The sequence below is a fragment of the Natator depressus genome, chromosome 2 (genome assembly GCF_965152275.1).
Source record: "Natator depressus isolate rNatDep1 chromosome 2, rNatDep2.hap1, whole genome shotgun sequence".
NCBI classification, from domain to species: domain Eukaryota; kingdom Metazoa; phylum Chordata; order Testudines; family Cheloniidae; genus Natator; species Natator depressus.
Genome location: NC_134235.1, coordinates 24511751 through 24536980, shown reverse-complemented (window position 1 = coordinate 24536980; position 25230 = coordinate 24511751). Strand labels below are relative to the sequence as shown.

Sequence of the window (25230 nt, the reverse complement as noted above, 5' to 3'; positions counted from 1 at the left end):
AAAATTGCATCAAAGAAATACCTGACTCCATGACTGATTTCTCCTTTTAACAGAAAATCTGCAAGACAGCTATTATAGGCTAACCACTCAGGTTGAGAGAGGCAACAATACTTTCGAATGCATCTGAAGTTAGCAGGCATTCAGTATATATTTAGACAATAGTGGAATTATAGGCAAAATAATGGTTGTCCTTATACATAGGCTAATCTATTTAATTATTGGCTGAGGTAGTTATTTGGGTTTTGCATGCATGGTATATCACTTAGAACTAGATTCCTGAAGTATGAGTTTCTTTCAGAAAAATTGCAATATCAAATTTAATTAACATTATTATAGGCAGGGCTAGTATCACTGCCCTTTGTTACACTTCCAATAATAAGACTGTTTTCAATTGCTTGTAACTTTGCCAAAGTTTCACTATTTGGTCTGAAATTTTCCTTACCAGTGTCAAAGTCAGACTCAGGACTCACATAATTTGTCAGACCACTCTGTTTATTAGCAAAGCGCTTTGCTAATGCACCCAGATGTGAACCCCTCTCTGAGGCTCAAGATAACTTATTTATACAGCTAAGCCAAAGCCAATTTAACATAAGAGACAAAAGAAAGCAGAAACTGACAAATATACATACATATCTTATTTGCATACTAACGTTTACCAATCTCCTAGCTCAGTAGGAGCTCTACGTTAATTAGTTTGAGGACCCATTGTCTCACACTCCTTAATGTTTCTCTTCCTGACAACTATATTTCAACAAACCCTTCAAGTAGCATTTCTTTAATGAATTATAATGTCAATATAATTAATTCTACTTTCACACCAGGTATCTGCTTTGGGCAGAAGTTTGGGGAAAAATCTCAGCTCAAGCAGTTCATGCATTTTTGAAAGTGAGGCTAGAGAAATATGTTGTTGTTCTTCAAGAGCTGGTCCCTATGTGTATTCCACATGTAGGTACGCATGCACTTCACACGCTGGAGACTGGATATTTGTAGCAAGTAGCGTCCACTGGTTCATGCTTGCGCAGTTGCCCTCCTTGTGCTATGAACCGAGGGCATAAACAGGAGCATGCCTCTCCAGTTCCTCCAGTGCTTATCCCTAGGATATTGATTGGGAGTCTGGTGACCCCTGCTGGAGCAGGGATTTGGGTGAGCCCTGAGCAAGTATACCGTTTATGGGAAAGTCTGATCTCTCCATGCACATTACAGCAAAACCTTGGTTATGTTTTAGCTAGATTTGAGGTGAGAATAGCGTAGCAAAAGCACCTATTACATAAGCAATTGTGGATTAGTGAACCAGGTGGAAAGTTCATTAGATTTTTCCAATATAATCCTAAATCATGTACATTTGTCAGCTTGCCCACTTCCTAACATCTCTTCATTAGTAATTGGGGGGGGGGGGAAGAAAACAGCCAGCTGTAACTGTTTAACAAGCTGTTTAAACTTTTGGAGGATAGATCCCTAAACTAAATCAGGGCATTGCTCTGCAGGCGGCAGAGCTCTTCGTACACTGTCACTCAGAGCTATTTAACCTCCAACACCCCTTGCTAGATCAGAGTTCTTCCATTCACTGGAAAAAACCCTGACAATTCTTAAAAAAAAAAAAAAAAAAAAAAGATATTAAGTGTTTGTTACCGTGCAGCACAGCCTATCACGACCTTGTTCTTATTCACAAATGCATTTTTCTTGTAATTAAATTGTTACACTTTCGTGGAAAAGGAGCTTCAGCTCTTCACTCTGTACTGTTCTAAGTTTTTGTCTGTCCCCGTAGCTTTAGGATTTGAGCATCAACGTCTGAAATTTATCCTATCAATTTTCCCATTTGCTCAAAGGGCCATTCCCTCAACCTAGTATTTGCTAACAAGCTGACAGAAACAAGCAATCCCAATTATTTTAACTGTAATCCTTTTTCTCCCTTCCCCCTGCCCTCCTTTGTTTTAATTTAAGATTGTAAACTCTGCATGGCTGGCCCCCTACCTTTCTATACTCTGTAAAGCATCTAGGGCATACTTTAGGTGCTATATAAATCAAAAAGGTTTCTATTTTGAAAAATCTTGGCCTTAAATCTGAGGTGCTCAGCACTTTTGAAGTTAGGCAAATGCCCAAGGATTCACTTAGCAGCTTCTGTTTTTGAATATTTAAAGCAACTGTGCACCCCATGCGACAGAGCGCTCAAGAAAAAGACCTACTTCAAAGTCGCCCTGAATGCCTATTGTTGGCCTGTTAAAGAAGGCCTGGAATTGCATAAGAGACCCTTGGGTCTTGATCCTGTCATCTCAGATCTGCTTGAGGTTTCATGCAGCTGAAGCCTAAGCCACAAGGACTGAGATCCCAGTTCTGACTGGACCGCCTTGAATAGAAACATTGGACTATAACCTTTGAACTGTTTCTGAAAGAACGCTTTGCATCTACAAAGCTCACCATCTCTGCTATGAATCTGAATCTCAAGATTGACTCATGTCTGTATGTATACTGTTCTTTTAACCAAGTCTCTCCCTTTTCTTTTTTAACAAATTTTAGTTTGGTTAATGAGAATTGGCTGCAAGCGTGTATTTGGGAGGGGTCTGGAATATTCATTCACCTCGGAGGTAATGTGTCCAACCCTTTTTTGTGTGATGGGACTTTTTTATATGATGAATAAGATTTTAATTAATCCTCATCATATCTGATTTGGGTTACTTTAAGGGAACTGTGTTGTTGGCTTCTGGGCAACCAGTGCGGTATAGAAGCTGTTTTGTGCTGGTTTGGAAAATCTACACATTGGAATATCCACCAGCTTTGGGGATTGTCTGCCCCATGCTTTGCAGTTCACCCTAATTGAGTGACCGGGGAGCCAGCTGAGGTCACAGTAATACGTTAATGCAAAGTGTTTTCTAAAACTGATTTCTGGCTCACTTGTGGATATCAATATAGGTTTTTGATATGTTACAGTTTTATGCCAAAGATAAACAATGTAAGAACAATTTATTTATATAACATCTTGACACTTATTGAGGATATCAGAGGACCTGATAAGAATGCAAAATTTATATTAAGTGTCCATGACTTATTATGAATGAAAAATCATTATTGTGGTTTTAAATTCTGAATGAGACAACAGTATATAAATATAACTTAATTTAAAATCATATTCAAATCATTAATATTCACCTTCAGTATTTTAAGGGTCATATATCTAATATTGTGTAAACAATGTTCATGTTCTTACTTTGAGTGGATAAACTGTGTTAAAGAAATTATGGAAATACTGATAGGACTTAAGTGCGTTCATGTGCAGTTCACATAAAAATCACCTATGACCTTTATGAATATGAAATAAATGTAAGTAGTCATTAAGTGAGCTGTAGCTCACGAAAGCTTATGCTCGAATAAATTGGTTAGTCTCTAAGGTGCCAAAAGTACTCCTTTTCTTTTTGCGAATACAGACTAACATGGCTGCTACTCTGAAACCTGTCATTAAAATACTGTAGTTTTATGCCCTAAGGAGCTAGACAATGTAAGATGCTTTACTGTTGTTCTCAATATTAATCTTAGAAGTTTAGCTTGGAGTATTTTATGGGCTTGGATATGAATTTGCTATACAGAGACAAGAATCAAGTCTTGTGCAAGAATTCAGAGAAGAGCTTGCATTATGGAATCCCTTCCCCACAACCACAGGACAGACAGAAAAGGTAAGAACTAACTGAGCATCAGATATTGAAATGAATTGTGTAGTCTTTGCTCTCTCTGTGTTTATGCATGCGTGCACACACACAGACGGTCTCTCATGTTCATGTATATATTACACACGTAAGACAGAGACAAACAGGTAACATATATATTTACATACATATATATATATGCAACATGTGCGCGCATACATTTTCACAGTGCTTGAGCAAATGCAAACCTACCAAGTCAAGCATTTTCCCTTATGGCCCAGATAGCAGAACCCTATGGATTAGGACCATTTACAACTTTGAATATCAGAACCAGACTGTACAAAATGAACTGTATGCATTGCAAGTAACCTGTAAGATCTGAATTTACAGGAGATAAATAATCCAGCAACCAGGCATTACATTAAATCACTACACATTCCGTTTTTAATGTTGAAGGAGAAAACTTCAAAAACAGTTGAACGCTGAATAGTTATAAATTACAAAATTGCAAACTCTTTGGGAGCAAGGACTGTGACTTTCTATGTCTTCATACAGTGTCTAACACATTTGGGGATCAACCACAATTTAATTTTAAAGAAGGGAAAACAAACACATAGATGTTAGACAATTTAATCGGACTCAAACCAATAAATATGTCACAACTGGGATTAGAACCCAGGTCTATTGACTCTCAACTCTTTGCTCATATCACTAGAGTGCTGCTTCCCCTAAATGTAATCACAATCCCACAAACACCTTTCCACTGTGTGTGTGTGTCAACTCTTAACCTGTGGAAAAACAATCTGAAAAATTCCATCAAGCCACTTCAAAATCTCTCCTCCTTAATTCATGATGCCAGCAGAATATCAGTCAACAGTGGCTAGGTGTTATGTTAAACTGTACAAATCACGCTTGTATTACTGTTACCTTGTCCTTCCTTCCCAACCTCACCTGTTTTTTTTTTCCTGCTGCCTGCTGTTATATCATTAACCAATATAATAAGATTTTTGGGGCTCTGATCTTTGCTTAGGGTGGTAATATAAACAAACATATCCCTTTTCATGTATTGGTATTTAAAACACCAGCTCTCTAAAGCCTGTAACAACAATATAATCTTAAAGTCTCGTAGGTAAGGCCTAAAAGTAACAGAATAATCTAAGTAAACCTGCATTAAGGAATGTCTGCTTTTTCCCCTCTTACCCCCTGCTGCTTGATGCATTGTTTTCCTATAGATCGTAGATAATTTGTTTCTGTTCAATGGTACACACCAAAAATATGACAAGATCCAACAGCATGTATTTCATATAAAAGTGTTTATTGGGGAGGAGGGATAGGGGAAAACAGGCTGGTTTTAAAAAAAATCCTTCTTGGGCACTTTTGAACACTTTTTTTCCTAGATGCAGCATCATTCATTCTCTCAGGAGTCCTTTAACAAAAACATGTGAAAATAAAATATTTAACCTAAATACAACCATTTTATAACAGAAAGCTGAATAAGATGTAAAATCCACCCAACAATAGTAAACTGGTACATGAAAATAAAAACATAAAAAAAACCCTACCTCTACATACAAATAAGGAGAAAATGTAAAAAGAAGCAGTGATGTTTTTACTTGTATTGCCAAACATTTTAAAAACTGAAGTTTTAAAACAAAATATTGGCTGGGTGTATTAGCATAACCAAACTGCATAAATCACAGTTCAAGACATCTGAATTCACTCACCTTTTAAAGTCTCAGACCTAGGTTAATATAGTAATATATTTTTTCCTGTAGATTCATGAACTGACATTGTAGAATACTTCCAAGTAAATTCACTTTAACAAGAGTATATTTTTTAATGTATACAGATTTCCAAAATGTTTTTAATTTCAGCAAAAGTCATTTTTTCCAATTTCATTATATTGAATGAAAAAGCTGCCTTTGCCAAAATAATTTGCAAATTTTATTATATTTTAAAAGCCTGATTAAGGGCAAAACATGCATTAAGTTTTTCTGCTAAAATTACAGAAACATAATTGCAGAATGCGATTATATTCAAAGGGTCACGTCCATAATAAAAATCCGCAGCTTAAAAGAAGCTTGGAACTTAAAGAGTTTAGTATCCGAAAAAGGCAAATATTCTGTGTACTAGTTTTAAAATTCTGACATTACACTGCAATGGTTAAAGCAAGAAATAGCTCAACCGAAGAAGATTATAGGAAACCCTTTGTCTTCTCAGGAGGTCTATGCTTGGTTATACAATACTGTCTTGGAAACAGTGCTTCATCAGAGGTCTGGCAGTTGGCTTCTGTTTAAAACATACTTTGCCTCATAACATTCATCAAAGGCGTAAAACATAATTGAGTCTGGCAGTACACATGGACAGCATGGTGTTCAGGGGGTTGCCAGTAGACATGGGGTCCTTATATAGCTGTTTTCTTTGTTTAAAAGGGAAAGTGAGTGGGAGGTGGGGAGAAAGAACAGGGAAAAAGAAACTGACTCAGAACCATAAAACATTTTTTTGAATCAGATTCAGTTCAGCTACTGAATATACAAATAGAATGTTTCAAATTTGGATTGTGACACAGCTTCTGAATTGCTCAGACAATTCATGCTTTCCTATTTTCATAGAAAAAGATAGAGGCTTTAGTTATATACATCCTTCTAAATGCTCTGTGAATGCTCTGGGTTGAGTCCTAGAAGTGCTCACTTCAGTCCGAAAGTGACGGAGAGCGAATTGACCGCCCACTGGCTGGGCTGTTGGAGAAAGTGAAGGGCTCCTTCTCTTTTTCTTTGCTGTCATGTTTATGTTTATGCTTATGCTTATGTTTATGCTTCTTCTTCTTTTTCTTGTGCTCATGGTGGTGGTGGTGGTGGTGATCACTGTGTTTTGAGGAACTGGATTCTTTACTGAACACAGAGAGTGGAGCTGCTGGCACTGGAAGCATGTTCAGCTCTAGTGAAGACTGTTCTTTACCTAAGACAAAGATACAATTGGAATTTCAGTTTTTACATTGCGATGAATTATTAACTCACATAATTTAACATCAAACAAAGCTGAAATATAAGCTAGTATCTACACTGCCATGTCTCCCATCATATTTAGTATTCTAATATAGACTCTATTAGTACACTGGTGCCATTACCTTCTGGTATTCCTAGACAAGCCTATAAGCACATTGACAGTTTCCATACCGTGGGCTTAATTCTCAGCAGTGTAGGTGGGATGTGCGACTCCCTGCTTCGAATGGTATAAATGTACCCCAGATGACTAGTGACTATACAGCTAAGGAACTGCAAAAACCATACCAATTTCAAGATACCAATTTTCCAACATAAAAGTTCAAAAACTTAATAAAATGTAAACAATGAACAACTAGGCTGCTCACGAAAAATTCTGGATATAACGATAGATAATGGACAATAATCAAACCAATGAGTGGTACTATTAAGAAGTTAAATTTCCTGTACTGGCCGCTGATGTCAAACATTAGGCTCTCTATACAAACGTGAATTTTTTGATGTTGAACAGTGGAAATAAATTGATTTTTCAAAATAAGTTATTTAACATACAAGCATTTCCTCTCTCTTCTGAATAATACAGACATTCAAAGTTTGTCATCTTAAATAAACAGAAATCCCAATTATGCTAATAGGATATCAATATTCTTTACACATCAGGATTTTACGTAGTTAAGCAATACAGGAATGAGTCCTCCAAGGAGATACAGGCCTGTTTCATCAACACAGCAAGTCTGTTCTATATTCTGAATTTTTCTTTTATGTTATCTGTAGCATTTTACAGAACTGCAGAAATATTGCAGATTGGTCTTCCCAGCGCACCATGATTTGCTCTCTACCCACTGCAAAGGCAAAACTCAGTGTAACTGCCTCTGTCTTGGTAATCCAATTTTCTTAGAAGTCAAAACACTTCAGGAACCAACTTTGCATTTTCTCTCAATATGACTGACAATCATAGCAAAAGACTTAAAAAAGATCAATCTATTTAGTGTATCCAAGAAAAGATTAAGAGGTGATTTGATCACCACCTATAAGTACCTACATGAGAGAAGATTACAGATAATACACTGTTCTTTAATCTAGCAGAAAACCCCCCATAAAATCTAATGTCTGGAAGCTGAAGCATAAATTCAGGCTAGGAATAAGGTCCAAAGTCTTATTACTGGGTAGTGATCAATCTATTGGGGATTGATTTATCGCGTCTCATCTAGACGCGATAAATCAATCCCCGAATGTGCTCCCTGTCAACTCCGGAACTTCAGCTCACGAGAGGCGGAAGCGGAGTCGACAGGGGAGCGGCAGCGGTCGACTCGCTGCCGTCCTCACGGCCAGGTAAGTCGACCTAAGATACGAAGTAGCTGAAGTCGCGTATCTTAGGTCGACCCCCTTCCCCAGTGTAGACCAGGGCTAAGGGTGGATAATTAACCATTAGAACAATTTACCAAGGGTTATGATTTGATTCTCCGTTACCTGAAGACTGGATGCCTTTCTAAAAAGCATGCTCTAGCTCAACCCCTAGATATGGCTTGATGCAGGAATTACTGGGTGAAATTAAATGGCTTATGTTATGCAGGAGGTCAGATCAGATGACCACAGTGGTCCCTCTGGGCTTAAATTCTGTGAATCTATGAACATTTTACAGACTTTAATCCTGAACTCAGCAGAATAATATATGCCTTAATTGTTATCAAATAAAACCATTTATCATCACAATTCAAAGTGGCTTTAATTTCTGACGTACTATTAACTCTGTTATGGTATATACATGACATGCACATGCTAACTAAGACGTTAATTGTTGACCTTAATGCATATTAACCACATCACTTTTTACTCTACCCTGGACAGATGTAATCCAAATCTGTAGGCCGCTTGCCAGTTTACTGCAAAAAGATAAGAGACTGCTTCATGACTATACCTGTAACAATTCTTTATTTCTAATAATCTTAAGTCTCTCAAAAGACCTCCCCTCTGAATCTACTTCCACTTTCTGAACCCATTCCTTTAAATTCTGTCTACTTTTTAGGCATCTAGAACAGCATGGTTTCTGCCCTCAAGCTGCAAGCATGCTGAAATACCCATTGTAGTGAACCTATGAACCTTAGCACAATGAAAAATGAACATGTCTGCTCAAGATATTAGAATACAGTAGAACACCAATGTTATGAATAACCAGTTAAACGAACCATATTTCCCAACCAGCAGGGGATGGCAGAATCATGTAGTAACAGTGGCATCCCTTCACATGCTAATGCCTTCAGTGCATTAGAAATCACTTTGCTGTGGTTTGAAGGACAAAAAGAAAATGGTGCATCATAATGCAACTTATGCACCATATCTACTGTCATTTTGAGACACTCAATTTTATAAAGTTTTTGATTTTATGAATTCCTCAGTCCCAATTAGTTCATGAAACATAGGTAAAGAAGATTACGCTTTTGTTTACATTGCCTGCAGTGCACAAATATTTTATATGCACACAATGTTGTATACAAAATTCTATTTGCATGTTACACTGGCAAAGTATATCATGTATGTTAAAGGTTATTTAGATGAACAATTCTATTATTACAGTTACACAGTAAAATAAAGAGGGTATCAGATGAGCCCGATCTATAGACTTCAGCTCTGACGAACTTTCAGGGGAGAGAGATTTTCAGATCCAGGTTTTATTTGTTTCTGGCTCACCCCTAATACGACATGCTGCATTTCAGAGGGCTAGATGGCACAGCATACAAAGCATCTCTGATGCCAAAGCATACTTCTGAATCTTCCGACTGTGGAAGGGGAAGAGTACAGAGCAAGTACTGGAGGTAGTATGTTAATACTGATAAGCAAATGGCAAATGTCCCTGAATGACAGGTAAGTGCTCCCCTATGAGAGAAGCATGAAAGACTAGCTGAAAGGTGCAGCATGCTCAAGTCTCTGTCTTGTTCTTCCGTGTTTGTTTTTATTTTAAAATAGTAGGTCTCAAGCTCTTACAATTGCAAAGAAAACCTTCAAAACATGAAGCCAGTAAAATCGATGCAAAAACAAATATCTGAGTTTGCAGAAAGCCTATCCTATAACAATAGCTCTGAAGTGTGAACTGATATTTATCTCAGTGAGTGCTAACTCAGATGTCAATGATACCTGAAATATCAACATTGTTAACTATATCACTGCTCTTCAGAGCATGTACGAAAAGATCCTACACAAGCATTTCCCAAAGTATGGGTCGTGCCCCTCAGGGGCAGAGGAAGAATTAAGGAGGAACAGAAAATGTATATATAAAGACTTGTAAGCTTTTAAAACCACATGGTAGGGAATGATAGGCTTCATTTTCCAGAGAGAGGGGCTCATCTTTCAAAAGTCTAGAAAACACTAAGACAAAATGACCTTCATTAAATTGATCACTGAACTGATCATCTAAGTGTTAGACTTAAAAATCAATGGCATCACTAATTTCTTCCTTCTTCAGTTGACCCAAAAACCTATATATGCATGGTTTTATCTGCCAACAACTTAAGGGAACCCCAATGATGATCATAATGTAATCACCAAAAACAACTGGGGAATAATATTACTATAGAAACAAGCGCAGACGGCACAGATTGCAGCAACACTTTGTATATTGTGATACGAAAAAGGAAATCAAGGCTGTCTAGACTAGCTCAAATCCTTTCATACACTGTTCTTTAAATACATTCAAAACTGAGCCAGTTTGTGCTGCAGTCCTTGAATCTGACAACATTCACTTCCTTCACACAGCTGCTTCACTGCCAACAGATGTTTTTCAAAAATTCCAACAGCACCAACCCCCCCAAAAGACACGATATTTGATACTGTCAAAGAGTGCTTTGAAGTCAACACAGGCATCATAAATGTGTCAGAAGAAGCCTGCCCAGGTGATTGAAGAAAGACATCTGTAAAGTGGGCCTTTGTGAGGGATTAGAAGTACTATACCTACGTTAGGCATTGACCCTTCCTAAACAGAAATCAGTATTGCACAAAGAGATCACCGTTTCACCCCAAGGATTCCCTATGGTTAACGCTTACAGAAGGCCTGTGTTAGCAACGTGCCAATCCACGTGAGGAGGGCTAAATAATAATTCTTTCTAATGCCCTCAATTTAATTTCTTTGGTCAAAGGGGGATTGCTGCCAGGAGACAATGCAATTTCTTCTCTCATGGAAGAAGAATCTGAACCTGTGTTTACCACATAATAGCAAAAAACAGTAACGAGCAGGAGAGTTCATGAATTCACTTCTGAAGTGGTTACTAGCATTCCTTGAAACAGAATATACAAATTCAGAATCCACTTGGCATCTTCCTTTGTTCTGGATGTGCAGACTCCAACATAATTATTAGCTTTTCTCTGTTCCAAATAGTTGGGCAGATGTGCAGAATTAGGTGAAACTGCCAAATGAGATGAGACTCCTAGAACACCTAGTTAGTCAAATAGAAAGTTACAAAGACTGCAGAGATATGATGGAAGAGAAGTAGCACACATGGGAATACAGACTTCATTTTAAACTTGAATATTTATTTTACATGGGTTTTATTTTGATAAGCTTTAATCTTTTTTCCATCAAAATGAAAACGTTCAGAAACAAGTTGTTTGACTTATGTCCTAGCTCCTAAATATAAAGATTAGTAAATTGTCTTGTTTGCAAAATAATTACAACATCTACTCATAAGCTGTCCAATTTATTTTTAATTTTGCTGATGGATGAATGTTGAGGGGCTGTTAGGTTGCTAGGGTTATTTAAATCAGTTTTTATTTTACTTTGTGCTGAAATTTTGTAAACTGGTGACATAATATATCTCAAGAGACCTCTACACCCAGAAAAGGCCATGCCAACTTCCTCAAAAGTAGTCTCCTGTTCTGTATTTTTATATTCTGGGGAGAACTGCAGACTTACAGCCTCTGTGCTACAGAAAAAATCAAATCTTTTTAAACTTGCTGGCTTAAGTGAGACTTTTCCCGTTTGATGTTTGCTGAAGAGGACCAATTTGCACCTGATTTTTCTGAACGCTTTGGAAGGTGGCACTGCAAGGCAGAGTGAGCAATGCTCAAAACCGTAAGAATCAAGGGTGGGGCCAAGAAGCCTTCTGGGTCAATGAGCCACCTGAGAGAAGACTGACCTTCCAGAATCCTGAAACTGATCACTCCTCAGAGAGGAAGTCAAGTCATCAACAAAAAAGCTATGCCGGTCTTTGGACAGTCTCTCCCTGCACCCGAAGAAAACCCGCTAACAAGAAGTGCTGTGTCAGCATCATCACTATCTGGCTCCGCAACCACAGTTCCAGCTCCTATTTCATGAGAGCCCAGAAGACCACAAAAGCTGAAGAGTTCATAATTCCCCTTTTTTCGTATTTTTCCATTTCATACTTGTCTTTTGTTTGTATTAGCTGGGATATGTCCCAACCCTTTTATTCTATAAACCGAGGGTGTGGTTATGTGTGTGCACCTGTGTAGCATCACCCATAAAGTCCACACAAGAAAGGCACCAGAAAGAGAGTTTCCTAAGTTTCTCAAAGCCATAAAACAAAGTCTCATAAAAATACTCATTAAATAAAGTGTATTCTGTCTTTGGTGGGGCCTAAGAATTTAAAGCTGGCAGCTGTGAACTGCCAAACAAGAGTTATCAAACTTCTGCTTATCAAAGGGCTCTTTTAAGGCCTTCATTGTAATTTCTCTGTGCAGGGGAGGGATGAAAAGGGTTACTCATCACACAAGAATTGAAATATAAGGAGGAAACTTTGTAATTGACTGAAATTGTGGTTCAGACATTAGATCATTTGGTTTCAGTATTTGACTGACCTAGTAAAATTCTTTAGTTAGGATTTATAACCAAACAGAAAGCCACATCCTTAGAGCCCTTCTTAGAATATTATAAGCATTATTTGTTGTATTAATTTGGTGATTTTACTAATTTGATGATTTATTTCCAAACCAATATTGATACTAATTTGGTAATTTTATCTTGATTTAATAGCTGGATTCCTTTAATTTTAATTTAGTATTATTAACAACAGTTTAGGTTTGGTGACATGTTTTTTGATTTTTTAAAATATTTTGTTTGTTTAATAGCTTTATTAAAGTTTATAAAAAGATACGGAGCCATATTTTTTTCAATAAGCCAAGTAGGTCCAGAGTCCTTGAGGACCTGTGTGGACACTAGCTTGTCAGTCTAAAAGTCCAACCAGTCACCTCTAATAACCCTAGAAGAATAAATCATTCTCTCAGTGAAATTAGCAGTTGCAACAGAATATGAGATCTGTATACGTTTTCCTGGCACAGTGTATTTGTGACTCCCTGTAAGACCACAGATGAACGTCTCAGTCATATTTCAGATTAGCAGCCGTGTTAGTCTGTATCCGCAAAAAGAACAGAAGTACTTGTGGCACCTTAGAGACTAACAAATTTATTTGAGCATAAGCTTTCGTGGGCTACAGCCCACTTCATCAGATGCATAGAATGGAACATATAGTAAGATATATATATATATATATACACACACACACATACAGAGAACATGAAAAGATGGCGTAAGAGGCTAATTAATTAAGATGAGCTATTATCAGCAGGAGGAAAAATACACCACCACCACCACAAGTACTCCTGTTCTTTTTGCGGATACAGACTAACCCGGCTGCTACTCTGAAACTTTTGTAGTGATAATCAAGATGGCCCATTTAGACAGTTGACAAGAAGGTGTGAGGATACTTAACATGGGGGAATAGATTCAATATGTGTAATGACCCAGCCACTCCCAGTCTCTATTCAAACCCAAGTTAATGGTATATAGTTTGCATATTAATTCAAGCTCAGCAGTTTCTCGTTGGAGTCTGTGTTTGAAGCTTTTCTGTTGCAAACTTGCCACCTTTAAATCTGTTACTGAGTGGCCAGAGAGGTTTAAGTGTTCTCCTACTGGTTTTTGAATGTTATGATTCCTTATGTCAGATTTGTGTCCATTTATTCTTTTGCGTAGACACTGTCCGGTTTGGCTAATGTACATGGCAGAGAGGCATTTTATGACTTTTATCTTCAATGTTTATGTTATTGTTATAGCAACTTTCACACACTTTCTTCTAAAGTACCTGGAAATGCCATTCTTCATGAAGGACAGAATGGCTATTAGCTCAATATACATTATGCTATTACAGTGCTATACTGGCTCCAACAGAATCTCAAAGCCTAAAAGCCACCAGATTGGAAATGAGCATATTTTAGATAATAAAGATATCCCATGTATACTGTGTACTTAGATAATATGTATTAAAGCTAGTCTACCACAACAATTACAACAAATGTTTCCAGCTTAAAAAGGCTACGCAAAACCGAGCCTGTCAGTGTTGCTATCATGTTCTGAGAAACAAGAATTACCGCACATTCGTACCTGCATTATTAAGTACATTGGTGTAGTGTAGGTGATCCTGTCTCCCTCTAGTGGCTGATCCTTGTGACTATAACAGCATGCTATTTACTCACAGCTGACTGAGGGCTTCTGTGTCTACATGGTGTGCTAGTGCACACCAACTGGGGTGTAAGTTCTTGTTCACACCAGTGAACTAGTACACACTGAAGTTCCCTAGTGCACATTAACATAGTATGGGCTACATCAACATGCACTAAGGAACTGTTAGCGCATGCCAGCAGGGTCCACACAAATCAGTAAGTGTGTGACACCCTGGTGCCCACCCACTAGAATTCACCCCCAGCTAGTGTGCACTAACATACTGTTAAGGCAAATCCTGAGTTAATTCATTTTGCTCAAGTAGCAGGGACTTATGCTCTTGATACAGGTCCCAGGTTGAATTTCCACTGACAACCATGGTGTCTGTACACATGCAGCCATGTTATGGTGAATTTGTACATCAAACTGATCTTCAATAGACAATTTGTAACAGTGCAGAAATTTGTAGTTCTTACCACACACTCAAGTATATTGTCATAAATGCATTATTTAAAAATATAGCTAAAGTATTTTCCTTCTATACTTTGAGGCAATATTTGCTCCACTCATTGTCACAAGTTGCAAATAATTCCAGCAACTTTTCACTTTCTAGCTAAATGAACCATGTTTTGAACTGTTATACTGGTGATAAACAAGAATGGGGAAAAATATAAATGAATGTTCAAGATCACCAAATGTAACCTGTTTCAGAGTAACAGCCGTGTTAGTCTGTATTCGCAAAAAGAAAAGGAGTACTTGTGGCACCTTAGAGACTAACCAATTTATTTGAGCACAAGCTTTTGTGAGCTACAGCTCACTTCATCGGATGCATACTGTGGAAAATACAGAAGATGTTTTTATACACACAAATGATGAAAAAATGGGTGTTTATCACTACAAAAGGTTTTTTCTTCCCCCACCCCACTCTCCTGCTGGTAATAGCTTATGTAAAGTGATCACTCTCCTTACAATGTGTATGATAATCAAGGTGGGCCATTTCCAGCACAAATCCAGGTTTGTGACTAGGTTTCTATCACATAGCCTGCTGGTAGAATTTATATGGGCCACTGGATAGGAAAACAGTGGTTTACAAGAACAGCAATGTGGCCATTTTTATTATTTTGGAAAAGTGAGGGAGTCAACAGAACTTATGAAGTTTTTCCAACAGTGTATGCCTTTTCTAACAATTGCTATACCTACTTAAAGTGCAGTGATGGTCAGAAGAATAACTATCAGTACACAAAAAGAAAAGGAGTACTTGTGGCACCTTAGAGACTAAGTGAGCTGTAGCTCACGAAAGCTCATGCTCAGATAAATTGGTTAGTCTCTAAGGTGCCACAAGTACTCCTTTTTTTTTTTGCGAATACAGACTAACACGGCTGTTACTCTGATACCAGTACATAAAAATTAGATATTGTTACTCAACAGATATGCTCCTTACATGCTCTCATAGTCTCATCTGCTTATTTACTTTTTATTTTTGCAGAGTCAATACAACTAAGAGAAACTGAACTGCATACTACTGTACATTATGAAAAGGATGGTTAACTAAAGTTCTAATTACTAGAGGGTGAGGATGTGTTGAGCCAGAAAAGCTGAACCCAGGTTGAATGTGCAGGGGTCACATTTAGGGAAAAACATGTTTTACTTATAAACTTATTTACTTCAGTTTATAAGTAAAGTAAAAAAAATTAGTCTGGAATCATTGACACAAATGTGAAATCCTGTGATACAATTTTTACAGTGACTGATTTTAGAGTATGACTACACTTTAAGAACAGTGGAATATGAAAGTAAAGAGATTCTATTTTAAGCTTGTCTGATGTAAAAGCTAATCCAACTGAAAGGACTACCTAATACAAAGGACACTTTTTCAGATGGAATAAACCCATTTCACCAAATTCATCTGTGCAATACAGTGTAATAGTCACCTTGCAGTCTTAAATGTGACATAAAGGCTGGTGTTTACATTAGAAAGAGTGCAAAGTCTTGACATTTTTGTGATCTTTTAGGACTGACAGTGGAACATTGCCACTGTTCTTGATGATTTAATAGCAAATAAAAATTCTGTTTTTCACATTAGAAATCTGATCTTGAATGACTTCAGATGCTCAAAAAAAGGCTTCTGTTGATTCTCTCAAAGCTGCTGTACTTAGGGAAGAACTATAATTAACATAACAGCAAGTTTAAAAGATACTTCACATACTTGAATTTTCTGGGTTTAATTTTTTTTGTAAGCTGCATAGAGGCATTCATGGTTTGAACAGCATAAAAACATTTCATTATTGTATTTAGGGCATTTTTAACATATGTTTGAAAACATTTTCAAAGTGAAGCTGAACTATGACACGTGCTGTAATTACAGCATTAAAAACTGAAATCCTACTTTTACACAGAATAACCAGTTGTACTGCAAATCTCCCTTTACTATCCTGGTTGTGGGTCTCAACCCTGACCTCATAGGGCCACCTTTATGGGTAAAAGGATACAATAGAAAGCTTGTAAAACAGTAATGTAATGAAAATCAAATTTACTAGGGGTGAGGATGTGTTGAGCCACTGAGTTTTCTGTAAGACACAGTAACATGGAGAAATTTGTGTTTGAGTCCAGTTTATTATCCTGTGGGGAAATCAATCATAAAGCTTGCTGAATATCACTCACAAATAGATATGGCAGCATTCAAAGCCATCATGAACTCTCTTTTTCCAGCTGCTATTTGCAAAGCTAGAACTGTGTTTGGCTAATTCCCTAATGTTTTGTAAGAGCTGATGTGAGTCTGACCCACAGCTCTGAGAGGAGAGGCTGTGTATGGACTAAGACCTCACTATGTTTTCAGGGTACCTTGCTTTGGAGATGACATGAGAGCCCTGATATCTACTAATACGATGTCCTATTTTATCACCTCCATCAAAAGCCACTTCAACACCATCAACAGTTGAAGTATGCTTACTCTGCAAGTCCTGCAATAATTCAAATAATTCTGAAAGTCCCCTGAAAATCTTGGCTGTAAAGAATCATTGATATCTCTGGAAAATTGAGAAAATTGCATTTGGAAGCAATTCTATTTAGACATGGTATGTTTTTTCCTCATTTGTTTATTATTTGAGCTCATCTGCCCTTATTGCTCACCTGAAAGTTGTATTTCTCTGTTTGTACCAAAAAGAAGAAAAAGGTGAAGTTTTAAAAGCAAAGGATATTTTTAATAAAACTGTCCCTAGCAGTATAAATCAAGGAAGAAAAAACAAGAAAAAATATGCTAAGATCAAACTGTCTCAAAACACAGTATTGTATGCAGTGTAGTTGTAATTGTGTCGGTCACACGATATTAGAGATACAAGGTAGGTTAGGTAATCCTCATCCACCTTGTCTCTCAAAATACAATGATTTTCAAAGGCTTTTAAGTGAGTTCGATGCACTTTCAGAGGCAAAGATAATGTCTGATTTCTCAGTAACCTGAGAAATGAAAAGGAGTACTTGTGGCACCTTAGAGACTAACCAATTTATTAGAGCATAAGCTTTCGTGAGCTACAGCTCACTTCATCGGATGCATCTGTAGCTCACTAAAGCTTATGCTCTAATAAACTGGTTAGTCTCTAAGGTGCCACAAGTACTCCTTTTCTTTTTACGGATACAGACTAACACGGCTGCTACTCTGAAACCTAAGAAACGAAGTGTATTTCATCTGTGCTAAATGTATAAATATCAGGGGTAAGTGGGTCATTCAGCACATAATCTCAGATTAATTTTTCTATCCGTTATAGATCTATATAAGTAATGGCCAACTGGCCCCCATTCCACTCTGATTCAGAATACACCCATTCTGAACCTCAGCATACTTAATATGGAACAACATTAGAGCATGGAGCTGGCTGACGGAGAGTCCCATAAGTCCCATTTGTAAACAATTTGGCACAGTTTTGTAAAGTTTCTTGTTTATGACTTTATACCCCATAGTATGTAAAATAATAAAAAATGAAACGTTGCAAACCATCACGTAAAAGTTATAAATACTAAACCTCAACAGATCAGCTTCATACGCTAATGAGTATCTGTGGTAGCTGACATGCCCCAGCATGCACCATGCTTTGCGATAACAGCGGAAAAGGAGATGTATAGTGCCAGTCTATAAAAGGGGGAATAAGGACAACCCTGGGAATTGCGGACCAGTCAGCTTAACTTCAGTAACCGGAAAAATAATGGAGTAAATAATCAAGCAATCAATTTGAAAACACCTAGACAATAATAAGGGGATAAGTAACAGTCAACATGGATTTGTCAAGATCAAATAGTGTCAAACCAACCTAATAGCTTTTCTTGACAAGATAACAAACCTTGTGAATGGGGGGAAGCAGTAGACATGGTATATCTTGACTTTAGTAAGGCTTTTGATGCTGTCTCGCATGACCTTCTAACAAACAAACTAGGGAAACATAGCCTAGATGGAGCTACTATAGGTGGGTGCATAACTGGTTTGAAAACTGTTCCCAGAGAGCAGTTATCAGTAGTTCAAAGTCAAGATGGAAGAACAAATCGAGTGGGGTCTCACAAGGATCAGTCCAGGGTCCAGTTCTGTTCAATATCTTCATCAATGATTTAGATAATGGCATAGAGAGTACACTTATAAAGTTTGTGGACAGCACCAAAGTGGGAGGGCGGTTTAGGTTGGACATTAGGAAAAGCTTACTAATTGTCAGGGTAGTTAAGCACTGGAACAAATTGTCTAGGGAGGTTGTGGAATCTCCATCATTGGAGGTTTTTAAGAACAGGTTAGTCAAACACCTGTCAGGAATGGTCTAGTTATTACATAATCCTGCCTTGAGTGCAGGGTACTGGACTAGATGACCTACTGAGGTCCCTTCCGGTCCTACACATTTTATGATTAGCCATGACACTGTTCTTGCATTTATATGCTCACCACCCTTCTATATACTATACTTTAAAAAGGTAAAACATTGCAAATCACCTTTCAGAGTTTAGCAAAGTTATGGAAAAAAATATTGGAAATTATTTAAGGGACATGCTAGAAGAATAAGAAATCAAAGATTAACTAGTGTTGGCCAGTTACTGAATTTCTCTCTGCTAATGACAGAGTAGGGAAGTTTAGTAGGGAACTTTGCTTAAGGTTTTCAAGAAATATCTAAGAATAATAGTTAGAGGTAAAAATCCAGAGAAGAGGAGTAATAGAATTCTATAAGGTAATTGTCTAAAGAACAGGAAACAAAAAGGTAATCACAGCTGGAAACTTTTCAAGTTTAAAACCATCATAAGTATCTCTGAGGCCAGTTTGAGTGTCTTTATTACTAGAATTAATCTAGTTATAATTTATTCAGATTCACCACACAATTCATTTATTACTAGAATACATTTGCTTCTGCTTTATTGTTCTCTTCTATTTAAAAATGTTTTTTGTAACCAAATACAGTCAGAAACAACTTTCCCAAATCACTGACTGGGTCTATTTTTCTTCTCCCTAACTTTATTTTCTGGCTTCAGCTTATTTTATTGTTTTAATTTGGATTTTTTCTTCTAAGCATAGCATATTGCCTTACTAAGAAATGTATCAAAAATATACAACCAGAACACAGTAATATATATTTAAATAAACTATTCTTGAATACCTAACAACATATAAAACTCACAGAAACCGTTCTACACTTGCTTTTCATCAACACTCAAACATTTACTAAAGCGCATTCAGGGGGAAAAAAGCTGCAGAACAAGAACACTTTCACTGGTTGAGACTCATATACTATCTGTGATCTGCAAATTAACCTATTCATACCTGGTGTTGATGGTCTCTCCAACATATTCAAATGATGGTAGATAAAAGCTTGACTATCATGAACAGTGTCCATATCAATTTCCTCCTCTTCCTGAGAGTTTGAGAACTAAAACACCAGCAAGAAATATGTAAAAATAAGGGAATATTAATAATTAACTCTAACAGGTCTTATTTTTCTGGGGAAAGGAAGCAAATTTATCACTGATAATGAACAAAAGTGAAGGAATATATAATATAAAAGTCTTCTTCATTATCCTTCTTTCTAATTTACAGTGGAAACAGCGTGAACATTTAGAACATTAATTGGCAGCTTCATTCCCTGCCAGCCAATAAAGAATCTGATGGGAGATGATTTTGCCAAAGTAATCGCAACAACTACCTTACACATATACACAGCATGTCTTTTGTTAGGCTACAGCTGTTAGAAAACTCAGCAAAAGACTTTACTGTTATACTAAATACCCTACACATTGTTAAAGTTGAATTGCCATTTTCTTACTCTGATTTTTAGTTTGACTTTACTGTCTTCATTCTTCTCTGGTATCTGCCCTGGCTCCAATGGGGACCCAAGTGGCATATCAGCCTTCCTCTTCACCCCTTGCTGATGAACAGAAATGCTGGAGGCGGTTTCCTTAACAAGATGATCGTCCTCCTGAAGCAGCATTTAAAGATTAAAATTAGAAGACAGCAAAAGTATATTTAAATCTAAAAGTGACATAATGGTTGAAAACACACTTGAGTTGAACAGAATCTTCCCTGTAGTTGAGGCAAAAAATATTCCTTAAAACCTTTCATGGACTTGTGCCAACCTCTCCTACAAACATACTTTCTCTTTACTTCAATCCTTGCTCCCTCTGCATATCTAGAACTGGCCTCTCTTCTGTCCCGTCTCACAATCATGGTACTGTTAGTGTGCAATGAATCTCTGCAGCTCCTGAAAAGTCTTTCTATATATCTGCCTCACTAACTCTAAATCTCAGTTGAATTATCATAGTTTCTGATCTAAACAAGGGATTTAGATGAATCATCTTCAGAGGTTAAATTTAAAAGCGAACACTAATTTTGTTGAATAAAAGTAAAATATCATGGTTATGCCCCTGATTTTCTTTTACATGTCATACTAGCTTTTCTCCAAAAAGGAGCAGTGAAAGAACCCTTTTAAAATTACTGCTTAGATTAACCAAATAAAGATAAGAGGAACATGAAAATAAATGTATACATCTAATGAGTTACAAACTACACAGTTATAGGCATTAAAAAGGAGAAAGGCCTTCCAAAGTACAATGAAAACACAAAATAAAATACAGGAAAAGACAAACGTATTTACAGAAATAGACACTAGCCCTTTCTAAAACCTAGACAAAAGTAAGGCCTACCATAGCCTTTTCTCCAAACCATTAGAAGCATCTACTACTATACTCAGGTGCGGTACCGCTTCTGAATCAGGGGTTTCCCACACCAATCACGAGGCGAAATGCATGCTTTCTAGATTTAAAACTTCAGCCTTGGTAACTTACCTCCTCCCACAGAAGATTCCAGAACAACAATAATTTAACAATTCTCATTCTCAAACAACTCATGCTCACAGAACATGCAACCTCAAAAGACAGTCTAGTCAACCTAAATATGCTCTAGCATCTGTCAGAAATTCTTTTTACTTCACAAAAATATATTTTTATCCTTGGTCAGGCCTCTTCATTTCATGCTCTGTTATTACTCCTAATACTATTTAAGTCTGTGAAACATTCTGGAAGAAAGTTTGCCTGAGGTGCTATCCAACTTCTGTACTGTATTATTCTGTTTGTATTTCACAAGGAAAACTAAATCAGCAACAGTTTAGGGTGATTTTTTTGAAAATATATACAGCCAAGTTCTGGGAACTGAGAAGAGGCTACCTAGATCCTTAAAGCAGGAAAATGCATAGGTATTGTGTGTGCTGTAAGCACATCTAATAACAAAGACACATATTTAAGCAAACTTCACAAACAACAGATATAGTGAAATAATGTCGTTTGCTCACACATTTTTCAGAGTATGCTGCTTCCAAGTATATTACAAGCTAATGGCCACATCTGCCTTTGAATACACATAGCTATCTGCCTATGAGTTACTGTGAGGTGCTCAGATACAAGCAAAAAATGTTACAGAAACGTTTATAAATACGGACATTCATGATGCACATCTGAGGACAGAAACTAGTTATATGTGAATAAGTTAAGTGTTGCACAAATGCTGATAACTTTCAGAAGCAATTCAAAGAATCTCTGATGATCCACACATTAACACTAAATTTCTGCACTCATATTTTTATCCTCTAAAAGCTTTGAGCATAACTCTTACTCTAAAGATAAGGACTAGAGAAAAGATGGACTTTTTAGTGAGAAAAAATTCTGTATTTATTTCCCATTACTTTGAATGTATGTTATTTTTACTCCTAAGCGTGCTATATGCCTCACAGGGAGTAAAAGAACAGGTTCCCATCCCAAACTGCTTATAATCTAATTTTATACATTACGAGCGAGTTACCTTCTGCCCACTGAGTTCTCTCACTAGCACTTAGTCTTATAGCAGTTGATTTTTTTTTTAATTAACCTGTCACACACATAGTTTTCTCTTTCTCTACTAAATGTTGACTTTTCCCTCCATAATTACATCCACCCAAGGCCCACTTTACGCAAGATTTAGTTCTGAGCTAGTGGCAGTTTTTGTATTAAAATACCTTACTTTAAAATCCAACATCCTGAATCCTCAAAGGCCTAGAAATGGGATCTTCATACCATTGGGAAGAGAACTTTTCTAGTTTCCCAGTGGGACCATGCACTTAAAAGGAAAACACTATCAGATTTTAAATCTGACATTTTTAGGCACTTCTACAAGTCTCTTGGAGCCATGTATTCAGGTGTAGTTGGACTCATGGGAACTAAGGCACTTGGTTTCTAGATGGAGATATAAAAAAAACTCAATACATCCAGTTTTCATGCTGATAAAAATCTTTACACCACAGCATCACAGGTTCTGCGTACATCAAGCTTACTTCTTGTAAATGATACAGAAACAGTTACGTTTTAGAATGGATACAAATGAGGAGTGAGGGTGGGCTTGGCAAACTAACTGGAAGGTCATTCCACACAATTAGGGAAAAGGCACAAAGGTGGAATGAGAGAAAGAGACAGAGGGTATTAAGGCTGGCACTATATTGGAAGTCTTGAGAGTAACACAAAACAAAAAGGTCAGAGGGTTAAGTCTTGAAAGTTCAGACAAGAAGTCTGAATTCATTACACAGTACAATTTGGAGCCAGCGGAAGTATTCAGTGCAGGGTGGGGGAGGCATGTGCAGATGGTCAGTGCTTACAGTGCTTTGGAATCCTATCAGTTGTCCATGATTGTTAGGATTGTTCACCGGTTCCTGATTGTTTGCCACTGACTCAGGGACGATGGTAGGATTAAGTACAGCTTTCTTTTCTTTCAGATTAAGGACCAGTCCAAGCTCTGGTAATGGCAAACAAGAAGGTCTATTGAGGCCAAAAAGTGTGAAGTACAGGTCCACAGCACCACATCGGAGCCTCCAGTCGTGTGAAGTACCTAAAAATCAAGGAGGAGCAAGTGTTAAAATGTAGAGATAATCTTTAAAAACAAAAAAAAGTTCAAATGATTTGAAGCCATCAAGCTGTGCACATTTTTAGCCTCTGTTGTCCTCATCCTTCCCTCCTATTTGTTACATTCACTTGTTATGTTTGCTTTTAATAAAGACTAAAGAAAAGGAGTACTTGTGGCACCTTAGAGACTAACCAGTTTATTTGAGCATGAGCTTTCGTGAGCTACAGCTCACTTCATCGGATGCATAGATGAAGTGAGCTGTAGCTCACGAAAGCTCATGCTCAAATAAACTGGTTAGTCTCTAAGGTGCCACAAGTACTCCTTTTCTTTTTTCTTTTTACGAATACAGACTAACACGGCTGTTACTCTGAAACCTTTAATAAAGACTGTAAGCTGTTTGAGGCTGGGAGCATGCCTTCCTATATGTTCTGTACAACGCTTGCCACAACAGGACCCCAATCACAACGGGGATCTTTGGGAGCTATATCACAACAACACTAAATCATATTAATAAAAAATACACATGCCATTAGTTTCCATATTTATCATCTCATTTTAGATTTTAGTATCAAAGACAATTAGCAGGTAAGTGGAACAACACATCGACAAACTAGCCTTTCACCTCAGCAGGTCTGGATGCAAAAATGAGTTACATGAAAAATAAACTGAATTTTATTGCTTCAACCTATTCTCTAACTGATTCCATCACAAAACTATAAAATCCAGCACAACTAGCAGTGGCTGGGGAAGCTGTAAAATTGGTAAACTAAGCAAGAAGCTTAAATAGCAGCAATCATTGCCACACCAGAAACTAGCTTTAACCAGTCACATATTCTGTAGTACAAATCAATAAAATCCTGGCAATTCAATTTTGCTATACACTCAGAGTCATGATGTTTCTACCCCATCTTGTCTGCTGTACTGTATGATCATTATTATCTTGCCTTTGTTACAAGTCTACACATATGCAGTGTAGCTGTGTCAGTCCCAGGATATTAGAGACACTAAGTGGGTGAGGTAATATCTTTTACTCGATCAACTTCTCTTTGTGAGAGAGACAAGCTTTTGAGCACCCAGAGCTGAAGAAGAACTTGTCTCTCTCACCAACAGAAGTTGGTTCAATAAAAGACATTACTTCACTCACCTTGTCTCTCAAGCCTACATATACTCTTTTTAAAAATAATGTATGTCACTGAATACCATGTAGGAGGTCAGCTCTAGGCAAGGGACTGAGATGCAGTCTGCAATCATAAGTAAAATCAGTTGTCACTTCTGTCTGTCTTTCTTACATCCACACAACAGCAACAGACTCCAGTTACTAGTGAAGCATTAGGTCCAAGACAACCATAGTTCTAAGTCTGTGGGAAAGAGACATGACTGAAAAGGAACCATGTTTTCCTCTGTGTTTTATAACATTTAGCAGAAGAGAAACCCCAATCACGACTGGGGCATAACTGTTGCACACACTCTGGAAATGTCACTGACGTAATTCAAAAGGAACAACTAATATGACTACCATCTAGTATGTTTCAACTTGAATCCAATATTTTGATTTGTAATTAAATTTAAGAAAATGTTTTAATACACTGAAAATGCTTTTATGAAAAATGAAATGATTAAAAACTCCACGTTGCATTGACATCATCACACACAAATGGTAAAAGCACATTTGGCACCACCCGTAGCAAAAAATATCTAACATCTGGCACAATGCTGTAAATACAATGGTTTTGGTGCAAACTCAGGCCAGCACTTGATTGATTACGAGTTCAT

The 25230-nt window shown here is 37.2% G+C and overlaps 1 protein-coding gene and 1 long non-coding RNA gene across 2 annotated transcripts in view; one reads left to right on the top strand and one right to left on the bottom strand.

The window, feature by feature from the left end:
- Positions 1 to 2374: 2374 nt before the first annotated feature.
- On the top strand, positions 2375 to 23664 carry LOC141982138 (uncharacterized). The gene is made up of 3 exons (XR_012637974.1): positions 2375 to 2457; positions 3529 to 3665; positions 23330 to 23664. It is a non-coding gene; the product is annotated as an uncharacterized LOC141982138 (long non-coding RNA).
- TAF2 (TATA-box binding protein associated factor 2) overlaps positions 4317 to 25230 on the bottom strand; it is a 105303-nt gene continuing 84389 nt past the window's right edge. The window contains exons 23-26 of the mRNA XM_074943908.1: positions 23213 to 23442; positions 20360 to 20512; positions 19861 to 19966; positions 4317 to 6593 (exon numbers count right to left, since the gene is read on the bottom strand). Of these exons, the coding sequence (XP_074800009.1) occupies positions 6328 to 6593; positions 19861 to 19966; positions 20360 to 20512; positions 23213 to 23442 (755 nt within the window). The 3' untranslated portion in view covers positions 4317 to 6327. The remainder of the gene's footprint in view (positions 6594 to 19860; positions 19967 to 20359; positions 20513 to 23212; positions 23443 to 25230) is intronic.